Here is a 17627-nt window from a genome sequence, read left to right on the forward strand (position 1 = left end):
TATTATAGAAAGAAATATCGGAGTGCCTGGATGGCTCCGTCAGTTAAGCATCCAACTCTCGATTTTCAGCTCAGGTTATAATCTCATGGTTCACGAGACCAAGCCTCCATGTGGGCTCTGCGCTGACAGTATGGGACCTGCTTGTGATTCTTTCTCTCCCTCTCTGCCCCTTCTCGTGTACACATGTGCTTTCTCTCTCTCTCTCTCTCTCTCTCTCTCTAATAAATAAACTTAAAGAAAAAAAAGAAGAAGGAAATACTGATTGAGAACAGATAAGATTGACTAAAGCTGTGCCATTTCCAGTCTGCTTTGGAGTATTTTAGATCCACTGGATTTATAATGCCGTCTTCTAAAGAAGCTCTGAACTGGTACAAACTGTTAGAAACTTTTAGAAATAGCCACTTTTGTGTGTGGATGGGACTTTGAAAAAGGGTGTTGTATCTGTGAAGAAGAGCTAACATGTAACATAGCAGGTCTGAAATCGCTGTGTTTAGAAAGGCCTGCTTACAAGGCTTGCCCTTGGAAGGCATCTGGGAACTTGGATTTTGAGAGTGTTCCCTCCCTTCTCTATCTGATAAGGGTGCTTGCTGTCCCTCGGCTGTTGGTGTGAACAGTGTGGTTTATGTTGAACACCTGCTTTCCTTTTAGGAGTCTGGAGTTTTGTCTTTCCACTCAGGCAGATGTGCCTGAGTAACCATCCCTCTCATCCCCTCCAATAAGAACTTTGGGTGCTGAGTTTCCAGCAGGCTTCCCTGAGTGGGAACATCGCACACATGTTACTGCTGTTTACATTTTGGAGGAAGGAGCATGCTCAAGTGTCCCGCTCATAGGAGGAAGAGAGAATAAGGAAACCCATGCATGAATTTCTCTGGTGTCCTTTTCCCATTTGATCCTGCCGTGTAACGTTACTATGTTACATTGTAAGTCTTAGCCATGTATGGATCTTCCAACATGGGGTGTGGTCATGGGGATTCCTGATAAGACATTTGGCTCTTTTTTCTGCCTATATCACATTTAATCTCAGAGTACAGCTCTCTTGAGAAAGTGAGCCTTATGGTTCCTGAGAGGAAGTCACACTTTCTTTTGGAGATATAGTGAGCATCTTATTGTTTGTTGAGGCAGATTGGTAGAATTGATTAATGGGAGAAAAATAATTTATCCCTATTTATTTATTTATTTATTTATGCCTCTGGTTGAGGTTCTAAAGTTTACCTTCATGGACTGCTAAAGTGTGTATCCACATAGTTTATGTGGTACAAACTTTTTGTATAACTATGTCCATAGTCACAAAAATACATAAGTTAGGATTCCTATCCCTACATCCTACAAAAAAACTTCAATAGGACAGTATTTACTTTTTACGTGGTCTCGTGTTTTGTATTTTATTGTTTCTTTTTTTTTTTTTTGAGGTTGTTGAATCTCTATTTATTTTAATTTTATTTTTTAAATTTACATCAAAATTAGCATATAGTACAATAATGATTTCAGGAGTAGATTCTTTAATGCCCTTTACCCATTTAGCCCATTCCCCCTCCCACAACCCCTCCAGTAACCCTCTGTTCTCCATATTTAAGAGTCCCTTATGTTTTGCCCCCCTCCCTGTTTTTATATTATTTTTGCTTCCCTTCCCTTATGTTCATCTGTTCTGTGTCTTAAAGTCCTCATGTGAGTGAAGTCATATGATATTTGTCTTTCTCTGACTAATTGCACTTAGCATAATACCTTCTAGTTTCATCCACGTAGTTGCAAATGGCAAGATTTCATTCTTTTTGCTTGCCGAGTAATATTCCAGTGTGTGTGTGTGTGTGTGTGTGTGTGTGTGTGTGTGTGTGTGCGTGCGTGTGTGTAGACACACACACGCACATACCACATCTTCTTTATCCATTCATCCATCAATGGACATTTGGGCCCTTTCCATACTTTGGCTATTGTTGATAGTGCTGCTATAAACATTGGGATGCGTGTGTCCCTTCGAAACAGCATACCTGTATCCCTTGGGTAAATACCTAGCAGTGCAATTGCTGGGTCGTAGGGTAGTTCTAGTTTTAATTTTTTGAGGAACCTCCATACTGTTTTCCAGAGTGGCTGCACCAGCTTGCATTCCCACCAGCAATGCAAAAGAGTTCCCCTTTCTCCACATTCTTGCCAACATCTGTTGTTGCCTGAGTAGTTGATGTTAGCCATTCTGACAGGGGTAAGGTGGTATCTCATTGCGGTTTTTGATTTGTATTTCCCTGATGATGAGTGATGTTGAACATTTTTTTCACGTGTTGGTTGGCCATCTGGATGTCTTCTTTGGAAAAGTGCCTATCCATGTCTTTTGCCCATTTCTTCCCTGAATTATTTGTTTTTTGGGTGTTGAGTTTGATAAGTTCTTTATAGATTTTGGATACTAACCCTTTATCTGATATGTCGTTTGCAAATATCTTCTCCCATTCTGTCGGTTGCCTTTTAGTTTTGCTGATTGTTTCCTTTGCTGTGCAGAAGATATTTATTCTGATGAGGTCCCAGTAGTTCATTTTTGCTTTTGTTTCTCTTGCCTCCGGAGACGTGTTGAGTAAGAAGTTGCTGTGGGCAAGATCAAAGAGGTTTTTGCCTGCTTTCTCCTCGAGGATTTGATGGCTTCCTGTTTTACATTTAGGTCTGTCATCCATTTTGAGTTTATTTTTGTGTGCGGTGTAAGAAAGTGGTCCAGGTTCATTCTTCTGCATGTCGCTGTCCAGTTTTCCCAGCACCTTTTGCTGAAGAGACTGTCTTTATTCCACTGGATATTCTTTCCTGCTTTGTCACAGATTAGTTGGCTATACGTTTGTGGGTCCATTTCTGGGTTCTCTACTCTGTTCCATTGATCTGAGTATCTGTTTTTGTGCCATATTGTTTCATTTTTTAAAATGTTGGTAATCCACTACATTGATTTCACAATACACTAATGGGTTGTGCCTACTGGTTTATAAAATACTGTGCTACAGTGTCCAATCCATTTTATTAGAGCTAAAAAATTAGATACAAACAATAAACCCAATCTAAGCTATCCAAAGGAAATGAATGCTTATTTAGGAGAAAAGAATAAAATTGATGAAGAAAATTCTATTTTTCAAGAAAGTTAGAAACAATGTAGGAGTTTGCACTTTCAAAACTTACAGTTTTTATTTCATTCACATTGGCAAAAATATCTTTACTGAAGGTGTAAACAGATTTTTAAAACACTAGGAAATCCATTTTCCTGAATTAGAGAACTTGAATAGGCAAATTCTGACAGTTATTGTTTCTTGCCATAACTAATGATAATCATTTATTGAACAACTTACTATGTGTAAAGTCTTCAGCTTAGGACATTCATAAATTATATACTTTAATCCTATTGTAGTCCTATAAGGTAGATGTTATTATTTGTCATTTTACAGAAGAAGAAATGAAAACACAGAGAAGTCATACATGGTCATAGTTTTTGGCAGAGTCAGGATTTCGACTCAGATGTGCTCAGCTCCAAAGCTTCTGCCCTAACCCGGCATGGCAGATACCTGGCTGGCCCTTCACCCATCCTGTTGCAGGATTACTGATCAGTCACCGCATTCTTAGCGATTGGTCCTACAACTGGCTTCTCCGTTCTTGATCAGTTCAGCACTCCATGAGTTGAAGCCTATTTGCTGTAACCATTCTGTTCTATTGTTTTCCAAGGTACAGCACCAAAATATAAGAAGAGACATGATAAGGTCTGCTGTGTATTTACGAATGGACCAATTGTATTAGTTTCTGGTGGTTTTTACTCATTGGTATGCAGAAGATGATGACATTCAAGGCAGTGAATAAATAAGTTTAGTTTTTACCCTAAGCTAAGGGATCTTGTTGAAATTTCCATTTTAGAATTATGAAGGACAGGTATTTGGCTGAGATTTGTGTGAGTGGAAGAAGTTGCATTGGAATTAATTTCCTGTCTGGAGGCTTAATTTATATTTGATCATCCAGGGATTTATATGATGATATAATCTGTACATGTGTCAAATGTATTAATTTTTCTTCTAATGCCTGTAGTTCCCAATGAGGAATAAAGTTTAAAAAAGGTAGGTATTTAGTCACAGAATAAAGGATATTCATTGTCTAAACTAGTAGTTCTGGAGACTGTTAGAAGTTGATTTTTGTTATATGGTAGAATAAACACTGGGTTCTAATCATGAGTCTGTGAACTAGCTGCTTTATTTACTAAGTACACACACCCCGGGAAAACCTATAATCTCTCTGAATCTCCATTTGTTTATCTCTTGAAAGGGGTAACATCTACCATAACTCTCAGCAGATTTATGGAAATACCATACAAAATATTCATAACATAATGATGTATGCTGTACTCTGTAAAGTGCTTTATAAAACGTTTTTTAAACAAAACTGAACCTGTGTGAAAAAATGTACTTTTACTTTCAACATAAAGACTGTTTTTTGCTATTTTTTTTCCTTTGTAATATTAATGGTACAGATTTAAGAATTTAGCTGACAATTTAAGATATAACCTGAAATTTAGGTTTATAATTCTGTTAACCTATGTTATATATGGTATATATGACACATAATTCTATAAAGAAGGCTTGCAAGATTCTCAAAAATCCTGTGGTAAATAGAATAATGACTCCCTAAATATGCCCATGTCATAATCTTCAGAATCTATGAATATGTTAGGTTCTATCACAGGGGGGGGGCATGAAAATTGCAGATGGAATTAATGTTGCTAATGAGCTAACTTTAAGGTAAAGAGATTATCTTGGAATATCCAGGTGGACCCAGTGTAATCACAAAGGTCTTGTGGACCTTGGTTTTCTTGGGTATAAAATGAGAAGAAGGTTAAGCTGGATAACTCTAAGATGCCTTCTTGTTTCAAATTCTATCATTCTGGATCACTGAACTAGCAGAGACATCAGCGTTTCAACCATGGTAAAGTCAAACATGTCAGCCTACGCTGAGACACCTGTACTGTGGTTGATAAAGCCACTGTGCTCATCCTTGTGTCTGAGAATGTGTGCAGTTTGTTCTTTTTTTAGAATGTACTTCTCTCTTCTCTGTATGTTCAAATTCTAAACATCCTTTAAGGCAACTCAAACTCTGTTTGAAATGCTTGAAAGAAGCATTATCTGGCCTCTTTAGCAGTTCAGAGTATTCCCTTCCTTGACCTTCTACAGCAGTTATGCTGCGTTCATTTTGACTCTTAATCATATATTATCATACTGCTGTTTAGTGTTATTCACTCATTATGCACCATTTTTTTGAGCACTTGGCAATTTCTCTTATCTGTATTTTATTTTCCCCATAAGGTTATAAACTCTTTCAAAGTCAGGAAATGTTCTGTTTCATCGAAGTGTTGTTCTTGGGACTGTGTACATAGTACATAGTAGCTGCCCCAGAAATATTGATTGGGGATTCTTGAATGGAACAAAATTGGATTGGATCTTTGTTGTTACTATTATTAATGTTTATTTATTTTTGAGAGAGAGTGAGTGGGGGAGGGGCAGAGAGAGGGGGACCGAGGATCAGAAGTGGGCTCTGTCGACAGCAGAAAGCCCGATGTGGGGCTCGTACTCAAGAGCCCTGAGATCATGACCTGAGCCGAAGTTGGATGCTTAACCAGCCACCCCGGTGCGCTGGATCTTTGTTGTTATTTTACAAAGTTTGTGCCTGGACGGCAGCAGCTGTCATCTGGAGAGCACTGTGCTCAACAGAAGATACTAAAGGCATACAGTTTTTTATCTTAGTCTTTGAACTAGTATGATTCTACCGTAGAAGCTTAGAGAGGGTTTGGGATGATTTTGTATAGGGGTTGAGATTTGAGCTAGGTTTCGAAGGATGAATTTTGAATAAAAAAGTGTTGGTACCGTAGACGTTGGGACCCAATTGAGTATTTTTGTGGGGGCTTTGTAGTGTGCAGTACAGGTTATCGGAGGTGGTTATGAAATGGTATGAATTGGAAGAGAAAGGGATAGAATGTAGAACAGACTGGTATTGGTTTAGGCTAATTCAGGCTCATGACAGTGGGAAGAAAGTCTAGATGAGTCAGGTAGCCGAAGGATGAAAAGGAAGGGGGTCCGCTGTTAGAGAGTCTGATCCGAATTTTAACTCTACTATTTACTAGTTGTGAGATTCTAGGCAACGTTCTTAGAGTCTCTCTCTCAGTTTCCTCATCTATAAAATAGGGATAATTGTATTATTTTTTAGCATTGTTATAAGGATTAAATGAGCCAACAAATGGAAGCATTTAGAGTGGAATTTGATACATGGTAAACTCAATGAATGATATCCACTGTAAATATTCATAATAATTCTTTCAGCTTGCCAGGCATTTCTCCTTGTTTTTTCTTGTAATTCTGAATTGTGGTGTTTATATTGTGTTCTTTTGCAAAGTCACATCCATTAATGAGAAATACTTCAATTCTTACAAAAGCTTCTTGCTCTTAAGTGCAGAAATCATCGTAAACTCCCATTCTCACCTGGTGAAATGTGTTGTCATAAGGATAAATAATGTTTGAAATTGAAGAGATAGGTGGGCCATTGTTGTTTGGGCCTGTTTGGTTGATCTGTTATGTTTCTGTTTTCTTGATTGTATACTACTGGACACGAATCATCTCTAAATGGTTCATTAGCTATGATGATGGCTTTTGGTTTGCTTGGTAATGAACTCTGTCAAAAGGCTTTTATATACCGTGGTTAAATTGTGCCATGTATTTTTCACTGATGCCCATATAAAATTCCAGTGAGTCTTTGGAGATTCTTCTAAAACTTCATTATCTAATTGTCTAGGTTGAGTCTTCTCTCACGTTTAACACTTCGAGAGGAAAAGCGTGTGTCTCCCATAGTGTCTTCAGAATGTCTAAGTTGCATGACAGGTTAAACTGATTGGAGTAAGAGGAGCCCTCTAATTATGCTAAATAGATGTTCCCTCCAACTTTTTATTATACGTGCCAAGAAATTGTGACCAAAATATATAGATATTTTAAAAACCTAGTTTTCAGAATAGAGTGTCATAATATTTCTTTCTTTGGTTTATAGTGGTTGGAATCGGAAGGGGAACAAAAATGTTGACCAGTATGTTGTCAGGGTCCAAGGTAAGAATACTGGAAAACCTTTGTTTTTCTTTTTTCTTGAATGTTTTTAATGACCTATGTTTTGGATTTTGATCAATTAAAAAATAAACTGTGTGCATTTATAGGTGTCATTCCTGAACATTAATTACATGTCATGATATCTGAGATTTGAAATGTTGAGACTATAAATTGGAAATTTTTTTTTCAATGTTTGTATATTTTTTGAGAGAGAGACAGAGTGCGAGCGAGGCAGGGGTGGGGTGGGAGCAGAGGCGGCAGAGAGAGAGGGAGACACAGAATCCAAAGCAGGCTCTAGGCTCCGAGCTGTCAGCACAGAGCCCAATGTGGGGCTCGTACTCACAAACTATGAGATCATGACTTGAGCTGAAGTTGGATGCCTAACCAACCGAGCCACCCAGGCACCCCTATAAGTTGGAAGATCTTAATTGAAAAGCAAATTGATTTATAGAAGCAAAAATTCTGCAGTGCCTATAAGTTTTAAAAATTATACTTTTTATATAAATCTGTTTCTTAGATGCAAGAGAACTTACAGATCCTAACTTCTATTGGTAGGGTTTTTTTTTAACCTTGGAATTTTTATAGAAACAATACCACTTTGTAACCCATGCACTTTTCTTTTCTTTTTTTTAAATGTTTTTTTAATGTTTTTATTTATTTTTGAGACACAGAGAGACAGAGCATGAGCAGGGGAGGGGCAGAGAGAAAGGGAGACACAGAATCCGAAGCGGGCTCCAGGCTCTGAGCTGTCAGCACAGAGCCCAACGCGGGGCTCGAACTCATGGACTGTGAGATCATGACCTGAGCCGAAGTCGGATGCTTAACCGACTGAGCCACCCAGGCGCCCTTCCCATGCACGTTTCAACAAAAGACTTGCTTTGTTTAATGGTTAGAAAATGTTTACTAAAGAAAAGTGAGGCTTCTTTAGGATGATAAGTTACATCATTCATCTGTGAGCGTTACCTTGACTAAATCCAAAACCACATTTTGAGGCATTTGATGGGAGAGAGAGGAAGCGTTATGCAGGGGCAGGAAAAGCTGTAAATCTGTGTGTCGCTTCAGGCATTCAGTGAGAATCCTCACGCAAAACCCAAAACCTCAGGGCAGAAGGAGCATTGAAACAGGAGTCAACGTGTCAAAGGGATTAACCTCTCAGAGCCTCTCAGTTTTTCATTAGGAAGAATGATTTGATCCCCTCTACATGTCTCTTCCAGCTCTGAAAGAGACAATAGTATCTGTGTCCTAATTAGCAGTGAGGTGCTGGTTATAATAATTGGGGCTAAGGACCAGTGAAAATGCCTTTGGAGGGAAGATTAATAAGCTGCTAGGTGGAGAAGAATTTCGGCAAGTCCCTAGACTAACCTTTTATTTAATAGTTGGTAAGGTGAATTTGTCACAATTGCTTCTTAAAATATCTATAATGGTCAAAGACTGTTTTAAAAAAAAGCTTCCAGTTTGTTGCAGACTAATTGATGACTTTTGTAAAATATAATTTAAATGTTATAGCAATGTCAGATTGCTAAGTACGTTTCTCAGCAGCCTCGTTTTCTGAACTCACCTCATCATAGACACACTTTGAGTGGCAGCGGCCTAAGTAAGCTTTTCTTAAAATAAAAGCCCTGGAGAACACACGGTCTTTGATAGCCCCTTTTTAGTTATCAACTGGAATAGAAACCTGTATCTTTCAGTTGGAAAGGATCTTAATACCTCAGATAAGTGTAAACATTACAGTGTGGCTTGCTGTGTAACCTTTAAAATGTTGGTGTTGAAAAATCACAGAATACCAAAATTGTGTTGCAATGGCAGAGTTTGACTGTTTTGCTAAATTTGTACCTTTGTGCTTAAATACCTCCACATGAAGTCTAGAATTTGTTTCTGATACAGGGTTTTGCCGTTTGCTTAATATTTGTTTCTTCAATATCTAAGTGGTTACTTTGATACAGGATTATGGATGATTTTTCTTTTCTTTTTTCACTTTATTTAGTATTTTCCCAAATCTTTACAATGAAGAAGTCACTTTTATAATAACAAAAAAGATATGTTTGCATTAAGGATTTGTTCTTTTTCGAATATTCATTATTCACCTCTCCCCTCCTCTGGAAACTACAAATACAACACAGTATTGAAAGGTTTTACATAAAAATTCCAGGCATATTTCTAGAAATATGACCGGAAATATAAATACATCATTGGCTCTGGTTTAAGCTTTATTTATCACAAAGCATTTTGGTATTCAGCTTAGAAAGCAGAATGTCATACAGTGAAATTGCTGATCCTCAGATGACTGTATCCCAAATAGAAAATCCCAGGTGCATCTTATTACAGAAACCTAGCTCTTGGGTGCCTCACATTTCAAAAGTAGGCATTATTATCTTATTAGCTATTTGTTTTTTTATACTTTTAATTTTAGGTTATGTATCTGTTAAAAAGATAAGTCATTTAAATTTAATTATGTGGAATATTACATTTTTTATCAAAAGTAGTTAAAAATTGTTAATAAATTAAAAATTTTTTTAATGTTTATTTTCGAGAGAGAGAGAGAGAGAGAGAGAGAGAGAGAGCGCACAAGCAGGGTAGGGGCAAAGAGAGAGGGAGACATAGAATCCAAAGCAGGCTCCAGACTCTGAGCTGTCAGCAGAGAGCCTGACGTGGGGCTTGAACTCACAAGCTGTGAGATCATGACCTGAGCCGAAGTCGGAAGCCCAACCGGCTGAGCCACCCAGGTGCTCCATGAATAAATTTTTTAAAAATAGATTTTGTCTGTATCACTGGAAGCGATTCCAGAGATGGCTTTTAAACTTTTTTTCCCAAGACCCATAGTAAGAAATTCATTCTACATTGTGGCCCTCTATACACATCCATGTATAAAAAACAAGAGTTTCATCCAACAGCCGTAACTCTATGTATGATGTCCTCTTGATATTTGTCCTTCTACTTCATTAAAAATAATTGGTGCCTGCAGATTGTGCCTAGCTAGGCACGGACCTGCAGTTTGACCCAATGCTTTCTCTTTCTCCACTTCCTATTCACATCACAACGCTACTAGAAAAATTAGACTTCTGGTAGGGGTAGGGTGGAGTTACCTCAAGAGTAGAATTACTTGGTTCTTGGATGGCAGATACTCGATGTTCACATGACAGCCGTATCACTGTTCATCCTTCCCTCGCCATCCAGTCATGATCAGAGATACTGTTAAGTGAACGTGGCCTAACACTCTTCCCTGCTGAACCGAGGCACGTCCTTCGAATCCATTTCAACACAGTGCCACTTCATACAGCTACTCTCATTTAATGGGTGGAGTGCTGACCTTTTAAATAAAATCTCTATGCCATCAGATTATTTTCCTCCCATTCTTTGAAGACCAGAGACCATTCAGACCACCCAGTTTCTTTCTTGCATTCCTTCCAGTTCAGATCAGTGTAAGATTTAAGGGTCCCTCTCTGTGTTCTTCATTGCTTCCTCTCCTATCTTATGGTGCTCTTTGCTTTGCCAATGATCATGTTTCTCTTGAGTCCTTTTTTGCTTTCACTGCATGCTCTTTTGGATTCCATGTCTAGTGTGTATACAGAGCCTGTAGGTTTTCCAAATAATGCATTGCATACAGAAGTTGATCAATAAATCCTATTATAGTTGGCCCTTGAAAAATGTGGGGGTTAGGGGCACTGGTCCCGTACACAGTCAGAAATCACCATATAACTTTGAGTGATGTCATAAACAGTTGATTAATACATACTTTAATAATACAGTATAAAATACATATACAAAGTAAGCTAGAGAAAAGAAAATGGTATTGAGAAAACCATAAGGGAGAGAAAATACATTATAGAACTATATTGTGAAAAATTGCATGTAAGTGGACCCATGCAGTTCAAACCCTTGTTATTCAAGGGTGATTAATATTACTGTTCCCAAGTATTTCACGAATCCCCAAATCTCTCTCCTGAGTTCCAGGCCTGTTGGATTTCTAACTATATGTCCCATAGACACTGACATTTATTTTATCTGAGCAAGTTCTGTTGGAGACCTTGAGTACAGTTAATTTCATTCCTTTTCCTTATCATTGATTTCTGGTAGCCTAGGCAAAACGTGGCACTCATCAGAAAGACGCAGCATCAGCTTCCAGCTCTGGGCATTAAAGTGAGAAAGAAATTTCTTACTGTGAGGGATATCGCATGATAGACCGTGGTTCTCAAATATAGTTTTACAACAGATGTAGAAGTGGATCTATATAAAATGTAACTTAGGTAAAATGATTCTGAGAGAGGTTAGACTCATGTGTCCTTTTGGCCTCACTTGATCTAAGTGCCTAGAAGGCCGCGTGCATGTTCCTCTGCTAGCTTCCCTAAATTATACTTTCTTTGAGCCAATCATTGAGCAGAAGCTGGGTAGCAGATGTACTTTGAAGTAACGGACTTTGATGAGGTTTTGCAGTATTACCTTTATTAGCATCCTGTATTGCTAATTAAAGTCAGTTACTTATATATGTGCTTTAGAAACCACATGAGCAGGTGGAAGATTGCTGTCCTATTTTGAAATCACTGGTGCCATTTAAAGACTAACTGGCATTATCCAGAGGTAAGACTATTTTCCTATCACTGTGGAGATAAACTGAAGTGGTACCTGTAGGCAAAGCCAGTGTTTCCTCAGAAAGCAGCTTTGTATCCCTCCAACAATTGAACAAGTATTATTATTGGGGTATCCAAACTTTTCCACCCTGGATGTGTTCAAAGGATAGTAACTTTCCCCAAGTATACAGTGGCATTTTTAGGTTAACCAATCAATGACAACTCTGAACTGTGATGTCACTATTGCTCCTATGAAACATAAGCCAACTTTCCAGGACTTGTGCATTTCCCTCATTTTCTCCAGAGCATGGTCCAATTTGTACCTTGTCTTTACAGTCTATTAATATTCATATATTCCATAAGTACTATATTGAAAATTTGAAGGGCTTCCACTTAGGATCTATGAAGAGCTACTCCTTTTTAATGAAGACATTCAAAGTCACATGTTGTTGGTTTGGTAGATTTAAAAAAAAAATGTTCTTCCTCATCGTAAATAATATTCCTTTGTTTGTTCATGAAACTTCGAATCACAAGCTTTCAAAATAAGCCTCAAAAAAAGCAGTTGCCTAGTTGAGATGGAAATGATTATCTTTCTGTAATACAAAAACAGTTTCCTTTCTTCTGAAGAGTACAGAAGCCGGTTAGCTCTTAAGCTGTCTAGCTAGTGTCTTGCTGGGGGGTTCAGGGAGCTTGAAGAGGGGTGAAGGAGAGAGGAGAGTAGTGCTAGTATCAGTGAGAAACCATGAATCTCAAAGAGCACACAGTTCAGTGGAAACCTCTTTAAAAATTCCACAGGACCTCCATTTTCGTGTAGTCAAATTATGTTGTAACGTATCCGTTAATAGATTTCAGAATTCCCAGGTATGCATCCTGTGTCTGTGTCGAATTTAGGCCAGTGAATAGAAATACTTTAGATCCCACAGGATAAAATGGTAGCATTATAGATCTACCTTGCCATGTTTTTTGTTTTTGTTTTTGTTTTTTTTTTTCCTTTTAACCCATATCTTTTTGGTGGTAAGGTTTTGTTTCACTAGGAGGCTTAACTGTCCGGGTGGATTTTACTAAGTAGCTTGTGGACCATTGACTAGAATTAAAAGATAATTATCACTAGACGCCAAGACAAGGGAAAACTAGAAAACACCTATAATTTAGATGAGCAGTTCACCAACTGTGTTCCGGGGACTTCTGAGGGGGTGGTCTGTTGAGGTCAAAACCGTCCTCAGAGCTTTGCCATCACACAGGTATATTGTGGTTTTTCAGAGGTTACCTGATGGTAGCATGGGTCTGATAGTTAATGGAATGTGTGCATGTATTTTAGTGTTTTAAACATTGTTGAGCTTTAATTTCTAATACAGTCAGTATCAACAGATATAACTCATATGAAAAAAAACACTTGCACCAGGGTTTCTCAGTAACTTCCAAGTGTTTATAAGGGTTCTAAAACCACAGTGTTTGAGAATTACTGGTTTAAGTAATATTTCCCTTTAGAAGAATCCAACATGTAGCCAGATTCAGTGTAACTGCAGAACCTGAAAGGGTTTGAAACTTGACAGGTACCATGTGGATGTGCAAAACTGTGGTGAAATGTGAATTGCACAGATAGGAACTTCTCCAGCATGTATATAATTCTATCAACAACTTTTTTATTAAGCTGCTACCATGTTTCCGTCTAGTGAGAAACACAATAGAACAGCATTGCAAAATCCAAGCTAACAGTTTGTAATTGGGGAAGATAAGGGTCAATATATATCTTTGCATCTCTCACAGGCACTTAGGAGAATATTTGGTACATTCACAATCCTTAAACATGATTGACTGAATGAATACACTAGTGAATGAATGAATATACAATGTGGGCTTGATATAGGCCTCCATTCTTCTTATGTATTGAACACCTACTCTTAGCTCTGCTGCCAGGTGAGCGATTGGAAGTTGAGATAAATTAATAGAGTGGCTTTGAAAGATAACAGGGTTTAGGGTTTGATTGCTGGAGAAGAGAGGAAGCTCAAGGCTAGGGAAATTGCATGTGCCAAGCATCCCTGGAGCTCAGAGACTAGAGTGAGCATTGCATGCTTGGAAAGCATGTTCCAGAATTAAAAGGTGCCTGGTTAAAACTTGTTACATAGAATAATGCAAAAAATTTCAAGGTTCAGGGAAAACCAGAAAACAGTGATGATTTCTAGTGATGTATATAGATTGCACTGTTTTTCTTATGCAACCAGATGATTAAGGCAAAAATTAGAGCATTTTCTTGCTTTCCTGTTTCTTATGGGAACTCACTGTAACCAGATGAGTCACTCAAACCACTGTTACTGTGAATCATTTTGTATCTCTCGCTCTTTTTCTTTTTTAAATAATAATGATGATAATAGTATTGTTTTCTGTTGCTTACTGTGGCCAGGTACTGTTCTAAACTCGGCCCTCCTGAGGTACTATTATCATCTCCATTCTAAGATCAGGAAAACAAGGCTCCAGCATGAAAGGCTCACTTAATCTACTTTTTGTGATGGCATCAGGATTCAACCCTTTGAGTCCACATTCTTCCCATTCACCCTGCTGTATATACTTCTCCCCATGGTTTGCTTAATCCAGGTTGACTGTTGTAAAACATGGAAGCAGGAGTGGAGCATCTCGGGTGATGAGACTGTTTCTTTAGTTACAAGAAACTAATTTTTGTCGATACTAATGAAAAATTTTTTTTGAACTTTTAAAATTTTATTTTAATTCTAGTGTGGTTAGCATCCAGTGTTATATTAGTTTCAGGTATACAACACAGTGATTCAAAAATTCTGTACATCTCTCTGCTCATCATGATAAATGTACTCTTGATGCCCTTTATCTGTTTCTCCCATACCCGCCCCCACCTTCCCTCTGGTAACCACCAGTTTGTTCTCTGTATTTAAGAGTCTGTTTTTTAGTTTGTCTCCCCCCCCCCCCCCCCCCCCGGGTTTATTTGTTTTGTTTTCACATATGAGTGAAATCACAGGGTATTTGTCTTTCTCTGACATTTTTAAAAAGTTAATTCAAATGCATTAGAACATTCCCCCTATATTACATTGTTTGAAAACATTATTTTGAGCTATGTAATAGCAGACGATTTCATCCACGGGCAGCTTGGACTGGTATAAAATGCTTGTTCGTGGCAATTTGAAGTTCTAGTATTTTTCTCATTTTTGTCTCTGGTTCCTTTGCTAACATAATAAACTTGTCATTAATAAACTTATATTTCTACAAAGTACTTTGAGCTTCCTCTTTAAACAGTCGTCCACATAACTACAGAATCTTTTCAGTGGGAATTATATTCCTGGCATTTTTCTCACTGCTTCATGAGCTGTTCCAAATAAAACTTGAATTTGACCAAAAGAAAGTAGTGTAAACAGTATATAATACAAATGTGCCCTGAGGTGAGGAGGAAAATAGTCCTCAGTTAACTGTGAATGATCAGTTCTTAGATGTGACTTTTTTCCTTTCAGAGAGCTTGAGAAGTAGCTATTTCTCTTTAAGAAAACGCATGTAATATTAAGGACACCAGCTCTGCTGTACTAGCTTGGCTCACTTTCTGCATATTTAGCTTTTGTTTAAACATCTAACGAGGCTACTAAGATTAGTCTTAGTATTTCCTGTAAGAAGTAGTAAATGGACATATTTAAAAATTAATTTTAATTGTATGTGTGGTAAAATTGTTGAGTCTTCTGATGGCCACATACCATTGGCCACGCCATTGTACCATTCTCTCTACTCGTAGGTATATCTGAAATTTTTCTTCCAGAATCAAAACTTCCCAGTTCCCAGAACTGGTCTTAGAAATTGGTTTGTAACAAGCGTATGTTTATGAGCCATAATTGTCAGTAAAATCCGGCTCTTGTGTGTCGTGTGGGCTGGTGTGGGAAGTTCGTGAGCACTCCTCAGTTTACATAAGTGCTTCCCACGTGTCACAGATTAACAAAACAGCTGCAGTCGCTTATTTTTGCCTTTATTTTGTCTCAAGTTGGTAGGATTGGTAAAATTCTGTGTAAAGCTTTAAGACGTGCGTAAGTTTTTCTTTACCTGATGACCTATTTTCTCCCTCGCTTCTTCTTTTCCTCTAGAGGTACACCGCCATTGGGGAGCTGGGGAAAGCTACTGACACGCTAGATTCCACTGGCAAAGTAACAGAAGAAAAGCCTTACGGTATGACGTTCGTCTAACGTAGTCCTCTTCGTTCACGTTTAGACAAAGTTTCTGTGAATCCAGAATTTTTTTTTTTAATGTTTATTTTTAAGAGAGAGAGATACAGTGTGTGAGCAGGGGAGGGGCAGAGAGAGACACACACAGAATCCAAAGCAGGCTCCAGGCTCTGAGCTGTCAGCACAGAGCCTGATGTGGGGCTTGAACTCACAAAGCGTGAGATCATGACCTGAGCCGAAGTCAGACACTTAACCGACTGAGCCACCCAGGTGCCCCTGTGAATTCAGAGTTTTAAAAATAAATCTCTTACCTGATGTTACCAGTGATTATGATAGCTTTTAGTACATTTCTTTGGGTTAATAAAATTGACAGTTTTGATCACATTGTTGCTTATTTGGTATGGGTTTGTTTCTAAAGATTTATCATTTGTCATAATTGCCTCTTTTCCTATAATCAGTTTCCTTTAGTGTTTGGAATTCTTCCAAATAATTCTCTTGCCAAAAAACGATTTATAGCTAGGAATTAGGACATTTTCCCTAGTAAACGAAAATGCGGAGACACTATCTTGTTAGATTTTACCTGTGCCTTCCCATGGCTTATTTATTTATTTTGCAGTTATTTCTTAGCTTTTGAAATGCACCAAGTTTAGTGCTTTACAACTAATTATGTTCCTGTGCTTTTGCAGCATATAAGACAATATGACAGAGGGAAAGCTATTTCTCTGGAAGTAAAACACAACTCACTGGGGCCCACCTTAATTTTTCTACCATTCCTTCTTTTCCTCCTTTAAGTAAGGATAGATAAGTGAGATGGTTTCCTAGCAACTCTCAGAGTGCAGCGCTATTCGTAATGCAGCCCTTGACGTTTTGTACAGTCCGTTCACCTACGTTATAATGTCATCAGTCGTGAATTATTTGTAGGCTTTCTGCTGTGTTGGGTTTGTTTTTTTGTTTTGTTTTCTGCTTGTGTTTAATGTTACCCCTTCTTAATTTAGCCATCTGGCTGTCCTGTGTTTGTGTCGAATGCACTTACTATATATTATGTATTGCCCCAGTACTTAGGCCAACCTTCTCCTTGGTCATAGTAGCTTCACTTGTCCTGATAAGATTTATATATAACTTAGGATCCTACTTGATAAATCAAGCAACATAATCAAAAGACAAATCACTGATTTATGTTGATTTTTTAAAGAAACAGATGTTGAATTCTCCTTGAAATTATTAGGAAATAGCAGACCCTCACTTAATGGAAACCCAACCATAATTTTCAACCAGAATGCTTTTAAAAAAGCACAGGGCAATAGGATGATGTCAGAGATTTCCAGAGTATATAAAGTACCTATATAATCATAAAAATGGTGAGAAGGTAAAGTTGATAAGACTTCTTGATGGGATGGGGTAGTGAAGGGGAGGACGTTGTCAACCATGACCTAGGTTTCTAGGTTTTAAAGCTGGTCATGTGATGGAGCAGTTCATTGAGTAGGGGATACTAGAATAGGACCAAGGTGATGAAAATACAGTTGACCCTTGAATAGCACAGGTTTGTCTTATGTGGGTCCACTCATACCTAGATATATATTTATGTATTTGAGAGAGAGAGAGAGAGAGAGAGAAAGTGTAAGAGCAGGATAGAGGGAGAGAGAGAATCTTAAGCAAGCTCCACACTCAGCACAGAGTCTGATGTGGGGCTCAATCCCACAATCCTTTGGGATCATGACCTGAGCTGAAATCAAGAGTTGGATGCTCAAACAGCTGAGGCACCCAGGCGCCCCTATAAATGATTTTTTAAAATAAATACAATACAGTACTGTGCA

At 38.1% G+C, this 17627-nt stretch overlaps 1 protein-coding gene across 1 annotated transcript in view; it reads left to right on the forward strand.

Annotated features, from left to right (window-relative positions):
- TRUB1 (TruB pseudouridine synthase family member 1) overlaps positions 1-17627 on the forward strand; it is a 37063-nt gene that overhangs the window by 3654 nt on the left and 15782 nt on the right. The window contains exons 3-4 of the mRNA XM_047825598.1: positions 7030-7085; positions 15736-15817. Of these exons, the coding sequence (XP_047681554.1) occupies positions 7030-7085; positions 15736-15817 (138 nt within the window). The remainder of the gene's footprint in view (positions 1-7029; positions 7086-15735; positions 15818-17627) is intronic.

Source organism: Prionailurus viverrinus, chromosome D2 (genome assembly GCF_022837055.1).
Source record: "Prionailurus viverrinus isolate Anna chromosome D2, UM_Priviv_1.0, whole genome shotgun sequence".
Taxonomy (NCBI): Eukaryota; Metazoa; Chordata; class Mammalia; order Carnivora; family Felidae; genus Prionailurus; species Prionailurus viverrinus.